The 20,098-nt window shown below is 39.1% G+C and overlaps 2 protein-coding genes across 3 annotated transcripts in view; both read right to left on the minus strand.

The window, feature by feature from the left end:
• Positions 1–482: 482 nt before the first annotated feature.
• LOC110372115 (pyruvate carboxylase, mitochondrial-like) lies at positions 483–11,634 on the minus strand. Its single transcript, XM_021328658.3, has 25 exons — positions 11,373–11,634; positions 10,618–10,766; positions 10,284–10,424; positions 9,940–10,055; positions 9,523–9,617; positions 9,222–9,390; positions 8,973–9,079; positions 8,712–8,836; positions 8,162–8,371; positions 7,885–7,975; positions 7,439–7,574; positions 7,119–7,301; positions 6,810–6,854; positions 5,927–5,959; positions 5,381–5,630; positions 5,138–5,285; positions 4,589–4,848; positions 4,207–4,421; positions 3,661–3,871; positions 2,310–2,516; positions 1,945–2,053; positions 1,567–1,692; positions 1,170–1,331; positions 800–875; positions 483–708 (listed from the first exon to the last, which is right to left on the minus strand). Exons 1-25 carry the CDS (start codon positions 11,451–11,453, stop codon positions 533–535), a joined length of 3,621 nt encoding a protein of 1,206 aa, XP_021184333.3. The 5' UTR covers positions 11,454–11,634; the 3' UTR covers positions 483–532.
• Positions 11,635–14,556: 2,922 nt separating this feature from the next.
• LOC110372103 (pyruvate carboxylase, mitochondrial) overlaps positions 14,557–20,098 on the minus strand; it is a 36,925-nt gene continuing 31,383 nt past the window's right edge. For both annotated transcript variants that reach the window (XM_049844310.2, XM_049844309.2), the window contains 11 exons: positions 19,068–19,317; positions 18,578–18,725; positions 18,090–18,349; positions 17,726–17,940; positions 17,411–17,621; positions 16,908–17,114; positions 16,596–16,704; positions 16,267–16,392; positions 15,866–16,027; positions 15,656–15,731; positions 14,557–15,508 (listed from right to left, as the gene is read on the minus strand). In XM_049844310.2, the coding sequence (XP_049700267.1) occupies positions 15,333–15,508; positions 15,656–15,731; positions 15,866–16,027; positions 16,267–16,392; positions 16,596–16,704; positions 16,908–17,114; positions 17,411–17,621; positions 17,726–17,940; positions 18,090–18,349; positions 18,578–18,725; positions 19,068–19,317 (1,940 nt within the window). In that variant the 3' untranslated portion in view covers positions 14,557–15,332. The remainder of the gene's footprint in view (positions 15,509–15,655; positions 15,732–15,865; positions 16,028–16,266; positions 16,393–16,595; positions 16,705–16,907; positions 17,115–17,410; positions 17,622–17,725; positions 17,941–18,089; positions 18,350–18,577; positions 18,726–19,067; positions 19,318–20,098) is intronic.

Raw genomic sequence — 20,098 nt, forward strand, 5'->3', positions numbered from 1 at the left:
ACAGACAGAATTGTGAGGCGATGGAAACCACATTTTAGCTTAAATTAAAAGGTCAAATACTCGGAGATTCAACCTTATGTCATGGTATCAGATATTATGAAAATTATTATTATTTATTTATGTGTAATTCAGCCTGTGAGGCACCTAACATTACACCCTGGTTACATGCACCGTGTTCTACATACTATAGGTATATTTCACTACTAAACACAACTATTAGATTTTTCAATATATTTTATGCTGGTATTTAATAATAATTTATATAGTTATTACTAATTTTGCTTACAAGTCACTGTAAATTGACACTTAAATAGTAGGATACTATCACATTTGCATACAACTTGTAAATACTTGATAATTTCTTAAAGAAAAAATCCTTTATAAGTGATATAAAAAAGTTACGACACATTCATGATAACAAAAAAGAACTTGAATTTTTTTGTTAAAATGCTCAAATATTAGGTACTATAAAATCATATTTGTTTTCTGGCAATATGATTTTGTGCCGAATTATTCTTGCCATGTGCTGAATTTAGTCTTTCAGGGTACAGATGAGATCACCTCCCTCTAGTTTCATTCCCGTGGTGATATTGAGGGTGGCAATCGTGCCAGCTTTAGGCGCCTGGACTATCATCTCCATCTTCATGGCTGAGAGAACAGCTATGGGTTGTCCTTTCACGACCTTGTCGCCTTCTTTTACTTTGATTGCTGTGGGGAAAACAAAGTTTGTTTTTTATCATGTCATTGCATTTTCTATGAATGCCATTGAATACATAATAAAAATAAATAAAACACTTACTGATTACTTGTCCCGGCATTGGCGCTCCAACCTGGTTCTTTTCACCTTTAACGGCCTTGGGGTGGATTTTCATTGACTGGTGAAATAAATATAGTAATTTAGCAAAAGGAATCTAATGTCATCGAATCTATACTTATATATATGTACATAATACCGATTTTAAATCTCGAACAAGCGAAGATGATTCTAGAGAATTCTGACCGAGTCGAGGTTAAGAGTTAAGAGGTGTGAGGCTGATAAATCAATATGGCGATGAGATCGACCAGGGTGGCTCAGGCCCACTATGAGCAAAAATCGATTTTCCCACGTTTTGAAGCAGCAAAAAACCTACATGTTTGAGCTATTGAAGTAAAAAATACATTTTCCTCACCTTGCTAGAAGTTTCATCCTTAATGAACACAGATCGAAGCTGTCCGTTGAGCTCGAAGAAGACTTCCCTTTCTCCCGCCGCTGTCATCTCGTCCGACACGGCGACTGTCTTGATGTGCAGTATCTTTCCGCGCGCTATCTTCACGTCTATCGTATCTCCGACCTGAAGAATTGTTTTAAGTTTTGAGGATTATTGGAAAAGACCCGTAGGTATGTGTATGAAATCGTAATTGTTCAGAATTATCATGTTCAAAGAGTTTTTATGTGGTGATGCTAAGGCCAAGGAGATGGCAGTCACATGACATCCGTCATCCATGTCACTCTCTTCTGGCTATATAAATTTAAATTGATTAAGTTAACGTACTGAAATAGATAAAACAATGGTTTCATAAACTCACAGTAGGTCCAATAAAGAAATTCCTGGTGTCGAGATGCTTAGCGGGTCTGTACTTCTCGCGCATACGGAAGAAGTCCTTCGCCACTTTCGGATACATGGCCACCGACATCACGTCATGGTCGTTCACCTGAATATTTGTACTTTTTTTTTTATTTATTTGCTACACATGTTTTGAGTTGTACGTTGAGGTAACCGCTGGCATAATGGTTAAGAGTAATACCCGGGAAAACAGAGTATTTTTATTCTCTTTATGTGTAACATGGTAATCAAATCCTCGGGACATTTGGTTAGGTTGCTAGTTTTAAATGCTACGAATAATTCGGATATATAAATATATTTTAATAGTAGTTGATGTAACGTATTCCAGGTTCATGCTCACCTCTGGGAAAGATTCCTTAAGGTCTTTTTTCAATTTACTGAAGTCCAAAGGTTTTAAATTCTTTCCGGGCCTGTCTGTGATTTTTGGCTTGTCCTTCACAACTTTCGATCTAGAAATATAACTTAAAAATAGAATTCCGTAGTTGCGCTCGTATAATATAAAAAATCAGCAAAGGAAGTTCCAGCATGAAAAGAACGGACCTGTGATTGTGTCTTACAATGTAATGTGGATTAGTACGAAAACGTGTTTATATCAGTTAATTTTTTACGGATTTTATGAGCACATGTTCAAACCTTGCCACCACTAAGATAACTTTCAGAGAAAAAAAGCGGTATATTTACTTCTGCTTACTGCGCGAAGCTTACCTAAGTGGCTCCGGGAACCCTCCATGCGGTATACCGATAGCTCCCTGCAGGAATTCTACAACAGACCCGGGGAAGGACAGCTCCTCAGCCCTGGCCTTGACATCTTTAGCTGTTAACTTGTTCTGCACCATAAACTGGGCAAGGTCTCCCACTACCTTGGATGATGGAGTTACCTTGATGATGTCACCTAGAAGGTGGTTAGCTTCCCTGTCAAGAGATGTCAAGCGTTTTAATAGGTTGGTAATTTTATTTAAAAGCAAACCACCTAAGCTATTAAAATACACAACGTGTTACAAAATTATTAAAAAAAAACCATTGTCTGTAAAGTCGTTTTACTGACGATAGTTGAACGTGACAACGTGAGTAGCTGCCGATTGTGCCTCTTTGTCGCTCGCTGCGTGCTCTCGCTTGCACTTCAAGCCTTAAACGGAACGCCTCAGAGCGAGGTAACGCCGCATGAGTCATGTTTTTTCGTGCGTGCAGCCGGCTCCATCGATTTATAAGACGTTGTCACGTCAAAAAAATACAATAAATTGTCATAGCCAAAAACCTCTCGAATACATAGAAGAGTACATGTACCTGGAGTAGGCAATAGTAAAACAACAAAAGGCGAATAGCAAAAGGTTGGAAAAATACTGGTCGCTAAAAGAAATAATGAAGGCCAACTCGAATCGCATCGGTTCAAAACGGAAAGTCTACCTACAACATTCGCATCCTACCTTGCATCATCTACATTGTACACATTATTGCTGTGAAACAAGGTCTCTCTAAAAATACCACCGAGATAAGCATTGCTGTCAAAGAGCCATGGAGAGAAGAATTTTGTGCATAAGAAAATAAGACAGGATACGAAACACCTTCATAAGAACCATGACAAGAATTAGGCATATATTTACGAAGATAGAAACCAACCAAAAACCAACTAAAATGGAGATGAACATACAGGCCATATGTTAAGGAATACTCAAGAAAAGTGGAGGAAAATTGTGGCACATTGGTATCCCATGGAAAAAAGAATCAAGTAAGATAACTGAAGAGAGGGCAAGATGTTATAACGCAAACGCAATGGAAAATGTTAGAGGCGGCCTCTGCCAAAAGGCATCCTGTTCTTAGAGATATTCTCTAAGAGGGAAAAATACCTTTTTTATTACGTGGCCTATGGAATAAAAATTGTAATCCTTAGGGTGGTGTAGATATTTCACTTTATTAATAACTTGTTGTTTTGGCGTGCACTCGCTTCAACTTGGAAATTATTGGATAAATTCAATAATTTCCGTTATTTATGTTAAAAGTTGATCAGAAACACCAAAGTTTCAAGTCTTGGTTGTTGCTAATTTAACCCGTATCTTACCTGTAAGCCTTCTTAACGTCTTCGAACTGGTTTCCCAGGCCCAATGAGAAGGCCTGGAACTGCAGGTTGGTATACTGTCCTCCGGGAATCTCGTGGAGGAATACGTCGGCGTTGCCAGACTTCATGGTCGCTGTGGCCTCGAAGGGACCGTACAGTGTACGCGCTTGCTCCCAGTAAGCTGAGTATTCCGATACTATGGACAGTGGGATCTCTGTGGAAGAAAATAATGGTCTGGTTTTGTATTCCAGGAATGAGAAAAGGAAAATTTAATTTCAAAACTCCATACAAAAATGGTTAAAGTCTTCGAGCAGAACTCCTTAAAATATACAACATAGCACGGAAATCAATGGTATCTAGCTTGGTCCCCTGCAGTGAAGAGACTGATGCTCATGTAATAGCAAGCTTGCTATATGTGTAGGCAGGACAGTTTGGGAAACACTACACTTCCTATTAAGGTTAAAACTGGTACCAAACAAATTCGCCACCCACGGCGACTGCTGATACCTAATGGATGTCACCATTAATTTTATCAGGAACTATACTTACTAGTATCCAGTACAGTTCCCTGCAGGGACGCGACTACCGCGCCCATGCTGGGCTGGCTGGTCAGGCCAGACATGGAGTCCACGGCCACGTCCACAACGTCAGCTCCGGCCTGGGCACATGCAAGCATGGCCGCAACGCCAGCACCGGACGTGTCGTGTGTGTGCACGTGAATAGGAACGTCCGGGTGCTTGTCGCGAATAGCTCCAATAAGCAACCTGAGGAAGGCATGGTGAATACTGTGTGACTAAGTGAGTGATGAATATAAAGTATCCAAAAATTGATTGGGGCTGATGTGTAGCGTCTAAGTAAAACACCTGTAATGATATGAAGAATGGAATAATTCATTGACAAAAAACGAGAGACTATAAGATTTCGCACTTACTTAGCAGCCTGTGGCTTCAAAAGCCCCGCCATATCCTTAATACACAACACATGGGTTCCAGCTTTCACCAACTCATCAGCTAATTTCTGATAGTACTTGAGGTCATATTTCTTCCTGGAAGGATCTGACACATCGCCAGTGTAAGAGATGGCAGCTTCGACCACACCACCGGCTTTGCCCGCGGCATCCATACCAAGGATTAAGTTTGGAAGGTAGTTTAGGGAGTCGAATACTCGGAAGACGTCCATGCCAGTTTTGACCTGAGGATTATAGTTTTCATGGAATTTGGTCCTGGACTTTGCATAGTATCCAGAGCGACTCCACTCGTAGGTACCAATTCTAATATTACTTAAGTAACTTTGTTATGTACAACGCCTATTGACAATTACGATTGCCATGAATGAATAAAACGTTAAAGGCCAAGAGTTCATCATCTGGTACGATGATGCAAATGTGTTAAACTTGTTAAAGGTACCTAGTTAAATAGAGGGTAGCCCGAAACGCTCTTGGCGGTTTTTTTTTGTTATGTTTGTGTCTAATTTCACTCACAGACATCTCACAGAACTTGAAGACGACGTTGTCGGGGTAGTTAGTGTAGCCGACGGCGTTGGCGCCTCGCAATAACATCTGGAAGGGGATGTTGGGGATCAGACGCCGCATGTCTCGGAGCCGCTCCCATGGACACTCGTGGAGGAACCTGGACCAATGTGTAAATGTTTTGGTTAAGGTTAATGTGGAAAGAAGATATAACCGTTAAAAACTTGTACTAAATAGAATTAATATAGCACTCACCTCAAGGCAACATCAAAAGTAGCTCCACCCCAGTTCTCGAGCGAGTACAGGTTACTGAAGTTGTGAGCGACATAGGGTGACACGGCCAGCAGGTCATGTGTCCTGACTCTGGTGGCTAACAGGGACTGATGAGCATCCCTGAAGGTGGTGTCCATGAGCAACAAGCCCTTGTGTGCCCTGACGGCTTTAGCGTAGGCCGCAGGACCGCCCTCGTTGAGAATCTGTTTGTAACCCTTGGGGGGTGCCAGGGCTGATAAGGGAAAGCGAAGTTAGTTTTTTGGTAATGGAGAGCTACACTGTTGGAAAGCTACACTCTTCCCAAGTAACATAGGCTATATTTTATCCCACTACTGGCAGAAGTTCCCACGCGAGTTAAACCACGAGAAAACGGCTAGTCAAAACAAATTGAAAGACACGCAATTATTTAAATTGTATTCCGTAATCTTTTTTTCAGTAACTTTAGCTACGAACTACATCTAAAAAGCTAGTAATTGCTAGTTCAGCTATCTAATTTATTAAGGCCAAGTAGGTAAAATGGTATCAAACCTGGATTTCTGTAAGCTGGCTCATCCTTTGCACCTACAAATATTATAAATTAATTATTGAGTACACTCTTTTATTGACATTAACATAAGGTTATCTTGAATACAAATGCCGAGGGTGGGTAAACATTATTTTCACTTAGCAGAAACATGTAAGTTTAATCAGAGTAATATCGACTTTTACTCATTAATGAGACAAAGCATGGCTATCCCGATTAATCTGATTTCTCAGTATAGCCATAGTTAGCTTTGTCTCAGTATCATAATCATCTCCCGAGCCTTTTCCCTATGAACTATGAGAACTATGTTGGGGTCGGCTTCCAGTGTAACCGGATGCAGCTGAGTACCAGTGTTGATGATAGAATGAAGTGTAGCTGCCCTGTTGCGGGCAACCTGCAACTGGCGGAAATAATGAAGGATGCATGTAGAATATGGCGAGATTATGGAGTCATTTAGAACCCAACTCACTGACTCCATAAACTAAGTACTTGGGTACGTCAGAAGCGTTGGGTATCAACAAGACTAACATATGATGCAGTCGTTGAAGAACCGCGTCTTTAGCAGCGTGAAAAAAGTTTTTAGTTGTCTTTCGGGCAGTAACAAGGTAGGCCTTTGAAGGCTAGGTTAGGCCGGTCTTGATGTAGATACTCCTTTGGTATTCTCAATTGGACTCAGTTGGACCTAGACGCTCTGTACAAAAAAGTCGGATGCTTTATCAGAGGCTTTGCATGGGACCGTGTAGACCTTAAAGCGTCTGTCACCTTTCCTTGTGGTGATCTCTTCGAAAACTAAACAAAACTATAGGAAATATGTTGTGAATGAAGGTACACCATCAAAATGTGTCAAAGGGGGTTTCAATCTAATTTAACAACAAAAAGTAACCTCACCTTTTTTCTTCTTCCCTTCTTGTTTCTTCATAACCATTTTTAGGTCTGAAAATATTAAAGACTTAAAAAAATGCGAACTTACTATAAACATAGTTCAAATCTAACCGAAGATACGTTATTTATTACGCTATGCAAAGACGCTAACATTCGGCGGCTGAAAGTTCAGTTTGAACGCAGCCTTTATCTCACGCCCTTCACCTATGACTCACTATCATTTTGCCTTTAGTTCATTCAAGGGTAGGTACCTAAAATGGACCACGTCGGATTGGTTCCCCTACGCGATTCTCTTATATTTAATGCGCAACTTACCCAGCGGTACGGGTGGAATGTACGGCGTGACGACAGCGGGCGGTATCTTAGTGGCCAGAGGAGTAGAGGGGCCGTTCACAAGTACTTGTCCAAGGTAGTTGAGGATTTTCTGAGCTCTGTTTTGCGATACTTTAAACGTGAATAGTTGGGGATTCTCGTCGATGAAGTACGTGTCCAGGGCGCCTGCGGAAAGCATTTATGGTGACGATGCTGTGTAAATACCTTGCGGATTGACATCGAATTATGTATAAATAATAAGTTTTTTATATACTTATTTTGTTTAATTCGTTGAACAGATTTTAGAAACTAAAATCGCTGACCTTTGAGGAACTTCTGGTTTTCCAGCACGTTGAGCAAGAACGGAATGTTGGTCTTAACGCCTCGGATACGGAACTCACGCAGGGCTCGGTTCATTTTAGCCGCCGATGATTGCAGGTCGTGAGCGTGGGAGATTACCTACGTGTGGAAAATAGTTAGGTACCTACTCGTATTACAATTGACCAAATAAAAGTTGTTGTTTGCTACGAGTACAGACTTTGAAGCCCGAGTAAGTGAAGGACCCTGTTTGATTCTTGTATAGAACCCTGAGTGAGTAGAGACGAAAAAATACACCAGCAGCGAGAACAAAATATGGTGTAAGTAACTTCATTCGCTGAAAAGTTTTATTTGCCACAATTATCGAAAAAATCAAAAACGTTACCTTTATATGGGGTACCTACTCCACTAAAAATAACCGGCAAGCAAACATTCAATGGTATGAACTTGCCTTAACAAGAAGTGAGTCGTAGTATGGAGAGATGACAGCACCGGCGAACGCGGACGCAGAGTCCAGACGGATGCCCATACCCTCACCAGACCTGAGAGTAAAGTGCAATTTAAGCCAGACCACAAAGTAACTGTTTGAGGTTGGTTTTATACCCGTTAGGTCACCACGACTTGGCAACTTAGAGAACAAAAAAAAAGAGATCCCTCAATGTAAAAAATATAATGTAATCGGAAGCTGAGCACGTGGCTCATGTCATGTATAGTTTGTAGACAGATACCTGAAAACTTCAATTCGTCCTGTGCTAGGCTGGAAGTTATTAGTAGGATCCTCAGTGGTAACTCGGCACTGTATCGCAAACCCTTGAGCTTTGATCTTGTCTTGCGTCAGTCCCATTTCAGGTAATGTCATACCTTCTGCCACTCGGATTTGTGATTGTACTAAATCTATGCCAGTTACCTCTTCTGATATTGTGTGTTCAACTTGTAACCTGGGGAGAAATTTTTTGTCACCTTATTCGGGCTGCTCTCATTTGCTTTTTAGCTGGGCTTTTTGCTTCAATTTTAATTTGGAAAGGGGTAAGTAGCCAAGCAGCCGAAAATCTGTGACGCAATGTTTTGACCAAAAGGGGTCCTCTTTCTGTAAAAGAAGTCCTTCTCTTGACTTAACTTTCAGAACTTTTATACACAGCAGCAGTGTATTGGACACAGCAGTCTATCTCTATGGGTCTCCGAAATAATCTCACTGCCCTGTTATTTTTTATTGGAATTTATAGATGCTGCGTATGATACTGCGGTACCTTTAAAACATAACTTCCCAAATCCGCTTACCTAGCGTTGACTTCGATGAAGTAGAAGTGGCCTTTATCATCGAGTAAGAACTCCACGGTACCCGCGTTCTCGTAGCCGACAGACTGAGCCAAGTGCACGGCGTAGTCTGTCATTTTTTTACGGACCTGCAAATTGTACGACTTGAGGAGTTGGTGTTTTAATTTTCTACTTATTTTGTAAACAAAAACGTCAGTTTTTTTTAACTATCTTGGTAATTGAACGTGACGATTTATAATAAGCAAAGCCGGCCACTAGACTCACTGCGGGGTCCAAACCGGGCGCAGGAGCAATTTCTACTACTTTTTGATGTCTTCTCTGTACGGAGCAATCACGTTCGAAAAGGTGAACTACGTTGCCGGCCTTGTCACCTGAAAAGAAGAAATGTATTAGAATTTGCTGTTCGTTACGGAGTTTCAATTTAACGAGCCATTCAAATATCATCAGAATCGCTCAATCTACTTAAAGTTTTACTGCTTGGGCTTCTTATTCAAAAACAGGCAAAAATCTCACCCAACAGCTGCACTTCAACGTGACGAGGTCTCTCAATAAACTTCTCGATGAACATGGAACCATTGCCGAAAGCTCCCAGAGCTTCAGAGGAGGCTCGCTCGAAGGCGGACTTTACCTCACTCATTTCTTTCACTACTCTCATACCTCGGCCACCTCCACCGAATGCGGCCTGGAATGGGACACGTATTTAAAATATATTACCTATTGTTCTTGCCAAACTTACCAAAAAAACTCTTACCTATAACTATAAAATTATATGGCCATACCGAAAATGTTTGACATATGAAAGCTTTTAATATACCTTGAATATAACTGGAAGACTATGTTTTTCGCAGAAGGCTTGTGCCTCCTCCTTCGTCGTTATAGGACCATCAGTTCCCGGGATAATTGGCACCTCTGAAAAGGAAGGGTGTTTCATATGCTTGCAGTGAACCTATTCTTATATTAAGTACCTACATATCTACTACAATCTATTCAGTAAACCCAATTTTTCAGCGTCTATTTACTTCTATAAAAACATACTTTTTACTTGCAAATTTTATGAAAAACCATAATTGCCACGTAGGAATCTTTTCAGTTATCAAAACGAAATCATTTTCTTGTAAACTGAACCATTTCGTTAAAACCGTGACTACGAAATCATTTGTTTAAAGCAAATCAATATGGAAAGTGTCGATAGGTAAGTGTAGTAAGTTGGTATAGTATTGGAAGAACTTACTAGCATCGATGGCCGCTTTCCTAGCGGCCACTTTGTCTCCCATCTGCTGCACCACGGATGGTGATGGACCGATAAAGCGGATACCAGCGTTCACGACTGCTTGAGCGAAGTCCGATCTATATTTTAAAAAAGCTTTATTTAGAAAAGCATTTCCGAGGTCATCTGTGAGTGTGAAGTCATCAGCCACTTTTATTGAGCTCTGTTCTTTCTTCGAAGGACGTCTTCCTATGCCTCTAATGACTAAGCAATTCTATTGCAGTAAATGCTACGTCTTCGCTTAAAGCGTACCAAATACAGATAGTGATGATTATTAAAATAGCATTTAACTTATCCTCAATCCTTACCTCTCAGACAGAAGACCATAACCAGGATGCACGGCATCCACGTCATTTTCCACGGCTATTCTGATGATATCAGGTATGTTGAGGTACGCCTCAACGGGAGGTAGACCCTTACCGACTAAATATGATTCATCGGCTTTTTGTCTGAAAAAAAAGGAGGGGCAATATATGATTGTAGTTTCTGGGCTTTTCCGAAGTTATCCAATGTAGGTTAGAAGTTAGAAGGATATCTCATATCAAGTATAAATTAATATAAAGATTAATATCAGTATACCTACTCTTCTACCATATGAAAACAGTTTTAAGATATTTTTTCAGCTGAACTAGAGCATCCTACCTGTGCATCTGCAGTTTGTCCTGTTCGCTGTAAATGGCGACGGACCGAATTCCCAGCTCAGTGCATGCTCTGAACACTCTTATGGCAATTTCTCCTCTGTTCGCAACCAGGACGCTTCTAATTGGCTTGTATTCTATTTTCTTCGAGTCCTGTAAAAAGTTTAAAAATGAGGTTGGTTCTTATTGTCCTCATGTAAAAGTATACCGAAATCTTACTTATTAAATACGATTTTGAACAAGCTCAACTACGTGTCGCATTGCTTTCACTTGAATTTCTTCGAAGCATCACCCCTAATTAATAATGGCGTCCAAGGCTAATTTAAACGTTGTCATGTTGCCCAGGTAACTGGGTTGAAGAGGTCAGATAGGCAGTTGCTCCATGTCAATCACCTGTCAGTCTGGAAGCCCAACATAGTTGGGAAAAGGCTAGGCAGATGGGGATGGCTAAACCGATGATATATCAGTGAGAATCCCTTACTTCGAAATTGAAGTAGATGACATTCGCGATTACAGTTTTTTGAACCTAACGGTGAGTTTCACCCTATACTCTTTACCTGATATAACGATAACCAAACCATTTTGAGTTGTCATCCGCGGAATTTACCAATGTTCAGGCAAGTCTACGACTGATTATGGTTTGGTTATATTGTTATAGTTACCTACCTACATTTAACTATCATTATGCTACTGGGTTGAAGTATTTCATAGTTTGACATATTGGATGACGGGAAAAAAATACTAATATGAAAAACTTACCGAAGAAGCATTGCGTCCTTTCGCGGAGCTAAATGCTTGAAATTGTGAGGTAGTCGCTCTTAGAGCTTTTAAGATATGCATTACTTACACTTTTAAATAAAAATAACATTAAATATAAATTTATACTCCTAAAAAATAAATACAATATTAATTTAATATCACGGCGGTTTACATTATGTCATTTTGAAAATTTTGTAAAACATTGTGAATTTATTGATTTCCCGATTTCTTAATTTCGTTTCGAGTCCTTTGGCGTGTTGCGGTTTCAAATGTGGAACAAAAAAACAAATTAGATTTTGACGGAGTGTCATTGTCATACAGCCTCAATATTTGCGCCAGTAATTTTTTCAAGGAATTTATCACAGCTTCATATTCATTTTTTTGTAGTGCGTACCTACCTAGGTACTAAATAATTGTAGTGGTAAAAATAAATATCAGATATAAAACAGAAATTGGTAAAATGGGTGCTTTATTTCTCGATTTTGTAGCAAAAAACATGTTTAGCTATAATGAGATCATATACCATATCATCGATATATATGTGTTATGGACCATGTGATTAATTCGGGCATTATAAATAATGCCCGAGCATTATGAATAATGTCTAGCTTTATCGGGCCAAGTGATTAATAACTATCTTAACTTCATTATTTATCACATTGCACGGGCATTATTATATTGCTACATGACAGTTGGGCAATTTGATAATCAAGCTATATTTTACGCGGTGCGAGGGCGGGGAGGGAAGTAAGTACGCATGGCGTGACACACTTTGGCCAATCAGAGACCATTTTAATTATATTTTCATTTGACTTTTATTAAGAGAAAATGTTAATTATGCCAAATAGTGAGTCTGATTGCTTAAACTTTATTTTATTTTGTTCTATAAAACAAAGATATGCTGTAATTTTTTTGTTTAATTATAAACTATAAGTCTAGCCACAAAATTATTTATTGGACAAATTAAAAAACATTGTATTAAAAATTGAAGTTAGTGACGAAAACGAATCGCTGCAAAACCGACTCCACGTAGTCTTGTCTGCCCTACCCCTAGAGTGCAATTCAAAACCGCGTAGGCGCGGAGGGGCGAGGCGGCCTGCGAGCTGAGGCGCAGGTAGTTTTAACGCTCGCCGACGCGGCTGAGGCTGGCCGGCTGAGCCGGCCAGCAAGCCGAAGCTGCGGTGGTGTGCGTGAAAACCATCTGCGACGATAAGCTCGCAAGGGACCGCCGGAGCCCCGCAGCGCCGGAGCCGTGACAGAAGCCATGCTTGCTGCATGTTGCATGATTACTTCCATGCTGGGTCAATTAATATGGGATGAGTTATATTTTAAACAAAAAACTCAGTACGAGTTAAAAAAATAGAAGCTAAATAAATATTTTTATGATGTCACTAAATAGTATTTAAGAAGTTTACTGTTAGAATGCATGCTACAAATTTAGATGCAAAAAAAATGGTAACCATCATGCTGAGTTGTATTTAGAGTGGAAGATAACTCGTGGCTAAGATAGTATTATTTAGATGCTCGACGCTTTATTAATTGTGGTTGACTTAGTAATTTAGAAGGCAACATACATTTTTGGGGGCGAATAATGATATTAAAAAGAAGCCTGTTTAATTAGCACCCTATTTTTAATATGACTTTCTTTAACTTTCAAATGCAAAAACTAGTGGATTTTTAAGGCAGAAGTCCTTCATAATAAATCCAAATCATGAGGCTGATTATCTAAGTGGTTTATATTCAGTTTATTTTAAGTTAAATGTCAATAACAATAAAACAATTGAAATTAAAACTATCTGTATTACTTTGCCCAAAAGGTCACGGGCAATATGTATAGTGCCCGGTCAATTTGATTATTTGAATAATTATTATCAAATTGCACTCTCATATTGGGCATTTATCGTAATGACCGGGCATTATGTATACTGCCCAATTTATCACTTGGTCCATAACATATGTACCATATATTTTATGAATGCCGAGTAAGAGTAGGTAGGTACTAGGTACTTATTTTATTAAATCACTGGTACCTTATACTGAATTTAAGATGGTAGTTTGCCGACTTAGCTATTTGTTTATAGTATTAAAATGGCAAAATATGCTATATACACTAAAAAGGCCGAAATATGCATAAAATATGCACAATCATAAAACATTTGCAACTAGAATTTACATTCGTTATTTAATTTACGGTAATTTTTATTGTAAAGGCCACGGAAAGTACTAAATAATTCACAAAATACATTTGATATATAATTTCAATAAATAAAAAAAGGTTTTCGTTTTGTGATGTTTTCCCGCGGTTTCGCCGAACAAAAAAAAAATACCCACGCTATTTTGTCTATGACTGGTCACACCTTCCTTTTAAATTACATAATTATATACTACTTATTCCTTTCCTTGCAATGTATAAAATAGTGCTGTTTTTAGTGAGGAAGTATTTTAATAAGTGACGACACACGAAAAACATTGTAAAGTGAAAATGTTATAAATATGACGTCCTGTGTTCTAAAGTGATTATTTAGTGGTAAGTTATTTAGTTTTTCCGAGTTTCTGGATTTAATTCGAGATAGACGTAATTTTCACTTGTTATTTTTGAATTTACTGACCCCGTTTGACCTATCGCACGTTGTCAAAAAAGTGATCCAAAGATAGAGTACGTATCTATACTAATACCTAATAAAGTATGATGCACTTAGTAAAGGTTTTGTAAATTCTTGAATTACCTATTCGGCTGTTCTATTCTATTCTTGTTTTGGCAAATTGTTGTTTGGATATTCAAAATATCCCGCCAAATCAACGGTATTGTCATTTGTGAGACAGTCTTATTGAACCTGAGTATTCCTATTCAGCAGAGCTTTTTTTCTAGGAACGCCACATGCTGAGCAATTGATATTTGGATTTCTTTTCCTAGTTTCTGCAGAAATACGGTGGTCCATTTTATCGCTTGTGCCTTATTCCATGGATGTTGCCATCATTTATTTATAACCCATATCTGCTTGGAGTAAATATATCTACATCGAGTTTTACCTATGTCATGCACTTTACCTCTATAGCATAGTTATATCCTCATGGGTTTACCAGATAACATACTACAGAATTTATTACATCAGCAGCAGTAGGTATATGCTTTATCACTTTTGGGGTTTATTTTTCTTGGAATCGTGGTAAATAAACAAGGTCATTTCAGTAAAAAAAAATCAATTTATTAAATAAAAAACAAATTGATGAAAGGATTTTAACAAAATGAAATAACAATTAGCACCGGAACTCGAATCGTTTCACGATAACCAAATAACAATAACTTAACGAATAGAGAGGTCACAGGTTATTTTTATATAACCTACCTATAGGAATAATGTGTTGTGACGTGTCTATCCTCTTCTAATGCCTCACAGACTGAATTGTGAGGCGAAACTAAATTGTAGCTTAAATTAAAAGGTCAAATACTCTCAGAGATTCAACCCATTTCATATTATGTATGCATCTGCTATTATTAAAAGTTTATATTTATGTCTAATTCAGTCTGTGAGGCGCCTAACATTACACCCTGATTACGCGTTCCATGTTCTACATACTACATATTTCACTCCTATACACAACTATTCGATTTTCCAATATTCTTTTACGCTGTTATTATAAACTAATTTCCATTCACTTTTGTACTCTGATGCTTACAAGTCACTGTAAATGGACACTATTAAATAGTGTGATACTATCACATTTGTATACAAATTGTAAACCCTTGATCATTTTTTTTTCTTGGAAAAAAATTGTCTTTATACATTCCAAATTATATTAAAAAAAATGATTCAACAATACATTTACGATAGCAAAAAAGGACTTACAATTAATTGTTAAAATGCTAAAATATTACTATAAAATCATATTTGTTTGCTGCCAATATGATTTTGTGCCGAATAAGTCTTGTCACTTGGTATGCGATATTGATCTTTATGTTTAGTCTGCGATGGTACAGATTAAGTCATCTCCCTCTAACTTCTGTCCGTTGGTGATGGCTACGGAGGCAACAGTGCCGGCTCTGGGCGCTTGGACTATCATCTCCATCTTCATGGCTGAGAGAACGGCTATGGGCTGTCCTTTCTCGACCTTGTCACCGTCTTTCACTTTGATTGCTGTGGGGAGAGAAAATCGTTAATTTCTTATTGTCATGATAGAATATACGATAATCAACTATACTTGGCTTAGATTTATGCGATGTGATGTAGCTGTAACAATACAGCCATCATGTACCTAGCTAGATGTACGTAAAAACAACTTACTAAGTACTGTTCCTGGCATTGGTGCTCCAACCTGGTTCTTGTCACCTTTCACTGCCTTGGGGTGGATTTTCATTTCCTGGTCAAACAAATGTAATAAACTGAGTAAAATATACTTGTAAAAAGATTTTGTTTATATAAATTAAATAGCCTTACAAATGTTTATACATATTTTCGCTACTACATCAAATAAATAATATATTTATTGCTCACCTTGCTAGCATTTTCATCTCTAATAAACACAGATCGAAGCTGTCCGTTGAGCTCGAAGAAGACTTCCCTTTCTCCCGCCGCTGTCATCTCGTCCGACACGGCGACTGTCTTGATGTCCAATGTCTTTCCTCGCTCAATCTTCACTTCTATCGTTTCTCCAACCTGTGGCATTAAGATTATGGTTTGATTATTTTGAGAATAAAAATAATTGATTTGTATGGATTCTGTAGGGTCCTCATTGTGAACATGAAATATACATAATCTTAAAATACGTGTATATATATCAGTTGATTTGTATCTAGGGCGTGTGTTAAAGCAATAACCAATGTATAATGTTCGTTAGGGCTTCAACTTTTTTTGATTTAAGTACGTAGTAAATAAGTTTAATGCCATTTACTCACAGAAGGTCCAACCAAGAATGTCCTGGTGTCGAGGTTCTTGACAGGTCCGTACTTGTCACGGATGCGGAAGAAGTCATTCGCTACCTGAGGGTACATGGCCGCCGACATCACGTCTAGGTCCGACAACTGCAAATAAATTATGTCGTTTAATTATGTGAAGATTTGGGGAAAGAAAGGTAAACTGTAAAGAGTTGGAATTGAGTTGGACTAGACTCTTTCATAAGATTAATAGGATCCTAATATATTCCTGAGCAAATAGGCTATTTTTATACTGTTATAACGAAAGATTTGTTAGATTAAAATGTATTCGATTTTAGATTGATACTCACCTCCGGGTAAGTTTCAATGAGGTCTGATCTCAACTTTTCGAAGTCCAAAGGTGCTAATTCCTTTCCGGGTCTGTCTGCAATTCTTGGCATGTCTTTCAATACTTGAGATCTAGAAACATTACATCAAATTGAAATACTGATGTTGCGCTGGAAATAAATATGGAAATACGACTTTCTGAAATATTTTTATTCTCGGATAGATTTTTTTAACATCTTATGAGAGGGTGTACAAATCCGCTATCGATGAAAAAATACTGTTAATTTCCGATTGATACTACCCATCATAAAAATTCTGCTATCCACGTAGCTTACCTGAGTGGTTCAGGGAACCCTCCATACGGTATACCGATAGCTCCCTGCAGGAATTCCACAACAGACTTGGGGAAGGACAGCTCCTCAGCCCTGGCCTTGACATCGTCAGCTGTTAACTTGTTCTGCACCATAAACTGGGCAAGGTCTCCCACTACCTTTGATGATGGAGTTACTTTGATGATGTCGCCAAGAAGAAGGTTGGCTTCCCTGGAAAGAGATGTCAATAATATATAAATATAGGATGATGAAATACATAAATATAGAATGATAATAATAATATAGGACGATTCAATTGCCGACTTTCAACATAGTAAAATATGGCGAGTAGGCTGAGGCCAAAAATGAATGACACACGATGGTAATGGGTGAATAAATTCAATCGTTTGATTGCGTTTCTTATGTATAAAGTTGTTCAGAAACAACAGTTTCTTAGAAGCTGTACTACAATCTATCGTTTGATTGCGTTTCTTAGAAGCTGTACTACAATCTAAGCCATGGCTCACCTGTAAGCCTTCTTAACTTCTTCAAACTGGGTACCCAGGCCCAGTGAGAAGGCTTGGAACTGCAGGTTGGTGTACTGTCCTCCGGGAATCTCATTGAGATACACGTCGGCGTTGCCGGACTTCATGGTCGCTGTGGCCTCGAAGGGACCGTATAGTGTACGCGCTTGCTCCCAGTATGCTGAATATTCAGATACTGTTTGAAGTGCGATTTCTGTAGAAGGAAAAGACAAAGGTTTAATTTTGTGTTGAACGGAATTCCGTGCAACGAATCGCGCGATGTTCCGAGCCGCCAAGTTTGGGACGAACTGTACTTACTCGTGTCCAGCTTAGTTCTCTGCAGGGACGCGACTATCGCGCCCATGCTGGGCTGGCTGGTCAGGCCAGACATGGAGTCCACGGCCACGTCCACGATATCAGCGCCAGCCTCGGCACATGCCAGCATAGAGGCGACGCCAGCGCCGGATGTGTCGTGTGTGTGCACGTGAATTGGAATGTCCGGGTGTTTGTCGCGAATGGCTCCAATTAGCAACCTGAACAAGGGAACATGAATAAAGTATTACCTAGTGATGAATCGAAATAAGCTAAAATATTGTAATTGCCTGCATCATGTTTACTTCTACATAGATTTATTGGCAGAAATATCGAGGAATAAGGAATTATACAATATTTTGGGACTTACTTAGCAGCCTGAGGCTTCAAAAGCCCCGCCATGTCCTTAATACACAACACATGGGTTCCAGCTTTCACCAACTGATCAGCTAATTTCTGATAGTATATGAGGTCATATTTCTTCTTGTTGGGATCGGACACATCGCCTGTGTAAGAGATGGCAGCTTCGACCACACCACCGGCTTTGCCCGCGGCTTCCATTCCAAGGATTAAGTTTGGAAGATAGTTTAGGGAGTCGAATACTCGGAAGATGTCCATGCCGTTTTTAACCTGAGGATTTTAATTGAGTTTTGAGGGATATGGCTAAATAAATTGAGATTTGATGGTACTCAAGACTTTTTACTTATACAAATCTGATTTGCATTTTTGGAAAGAAAAAGTTCCAGTGATTTCGCTGAGATCCAAATAAAAATTATATAAGACGACGTGGCAGAGGCCCCTTTTCTCTTTTTAGTATCTAATATACTAAATCAGTAACATTGTTTCTGTTATACTCACAGCCATCTCACAGAACTTGAAGACGACGTTGTCGGGGTAGTTAGTGTAGCCGACGGCGTTGGCGCCTCGCAATAACATCTGGAAGGGGATGTTGGGGATCAGACGCCGCATGTCTCGGAGCCGCTCCCATGGACACTCGTGGAGGAATCTGTAGATTTATTTTTTGGGTTTGAAGGAAATATTTAAAGTAAGTGAAAACTATAAGAGCGAATCACTTTGGAATATTCGCAGTCAGCTGCGATTGCTTATAATCCACACATCAGAACCGAGTCAGGGACGAGGATAAAATCGATTACGACCGATGCCGCCGTGGCGTATGCAGGCGTTCTATTTCCAAGCTTTGACGCGCACGTGTTGACCATGGAACAACGTTTTGACAAGGAAACGGAATCGAGAGATAGCTTGAAATGCTTACTTCAGACTATCTAAAAACTGGAGCATCCTAGAATACGTTTTATTTCTTATGTATTCATACTCGTAAAGCACTCACCTCAAGGCAACATCAAAAGTAGCTCCACCCCAATTCTCGAGCGAGTACAGGTTACTGAAGTTGTGAGCGACATAGGGTGACACGGCCAGCAGGTCATGTGTCCTGACTCTGGTGGCTAACAGGGACTGATGAGCATCCCTGAAGGTGGTATCCATGAGCAACAAGCCCCTATGCTGTCTGACGGCCTTAACAAAGGCCGCAGGACCGCCCTCGGTGAGAATCTGTTTGTAACCTCTGGGGGGTTGGATAGCTGTAAGATTGAGTAAAGAGAAGTTCGTTTTTAGTAATGGATTCTTCAACAAATACACTTAAAACTAAAACGAATCGACATCTGACTGATAATTTAATTTTTATTCTGTATTAATATATTTTTATTTACTTTAGCTCAACTACATCTCATGCTCCTGCTCCACCTGCATTAGCGTTAACGTTAATGTCAATGGCCAACTACACGTTACTTATTGCATTAAAGATGCGTGTTGGCTACACTTACGCAAAGAGTTAATCCCTCATGAAGTAACGCGTTAACACACATTAAAGAGGTTAAACTCAGACAAACAAAATAATTCTAAAAACTAAAGCTTTCTCATTTGACCATTCCATTATCGTGCTCGTAAAATGCAGTTACAACTTAAACAAAGTATCTACACTCGTCCTTGCATGCGTGCAATGAGATGGCATTAATGTAGCCAACATCACTTAGCGCTCTAAGCTACGCACTAAAACCCTTTGATGTGTCCAAAAAACCGACACCCGAGTTATCGCTTAACGTTTAATGCTATTAATAATGCCATTAGTATAAATTGCCATTAAAACGTTGGCCACATCTGCGTAATGCCAAAATTTAACGCGTTAAGACGCAGGTGGAGCAGTAGCATAAAAGCTATTAACAATGTTAAAACCTCGATTTTTGTAAGATGACTTTATTTTGTTTTTGTTGTTATTGTTTCCCGAGGGGAGGTGAAACTTATTAATATTATTGAGTAAGAACACACTTTTTATATTTACGTTAGGTTACCTTACATGCAAAT

This window comes from Helicoverpa armigera, chromosome 16 (assembly GCF_030705265.1).
Source record: "Helicoverpa armigera isolate CAAS_96S chromosome 16, ASM3070526v1, whole genome shotgun sequence".
Taxonomy (NCBI): Eukaryota; Metazoa; Arthropoda; class Insecta; order Lepidoptera; family Noctuidae; genus Helicoverpa; species Helicoverpa armigera.

What these genes read in the sequence shown, in the direction of transcription:
- LOC110372115 (XM_021328658.3), bottom strand. Translation starts at nt 11,453, where the DNA reads ATGCATATCTTAAAAGCTCTAAGAGCGACTACCTCACAATTTCAAGCA. An exon ending in AAGGACGCAATGCTTCTTCG is followed by an intron (nt 10,767 to 11,372) that starts GTAAGTTTTTCA and finishes AACTTTTTACAG; the next exon opens with GACTCGAAGAAAATAGAATA. An exon ending in ACTTTTGATGTTGCCTTGAG is followed by an intron (nt 5,286 to 5,380) that starts GTGAGTGCTATA and finishes ACATTGGTCCAG; the next exon opens with GTTCCTCCACGAGTGTCCAT.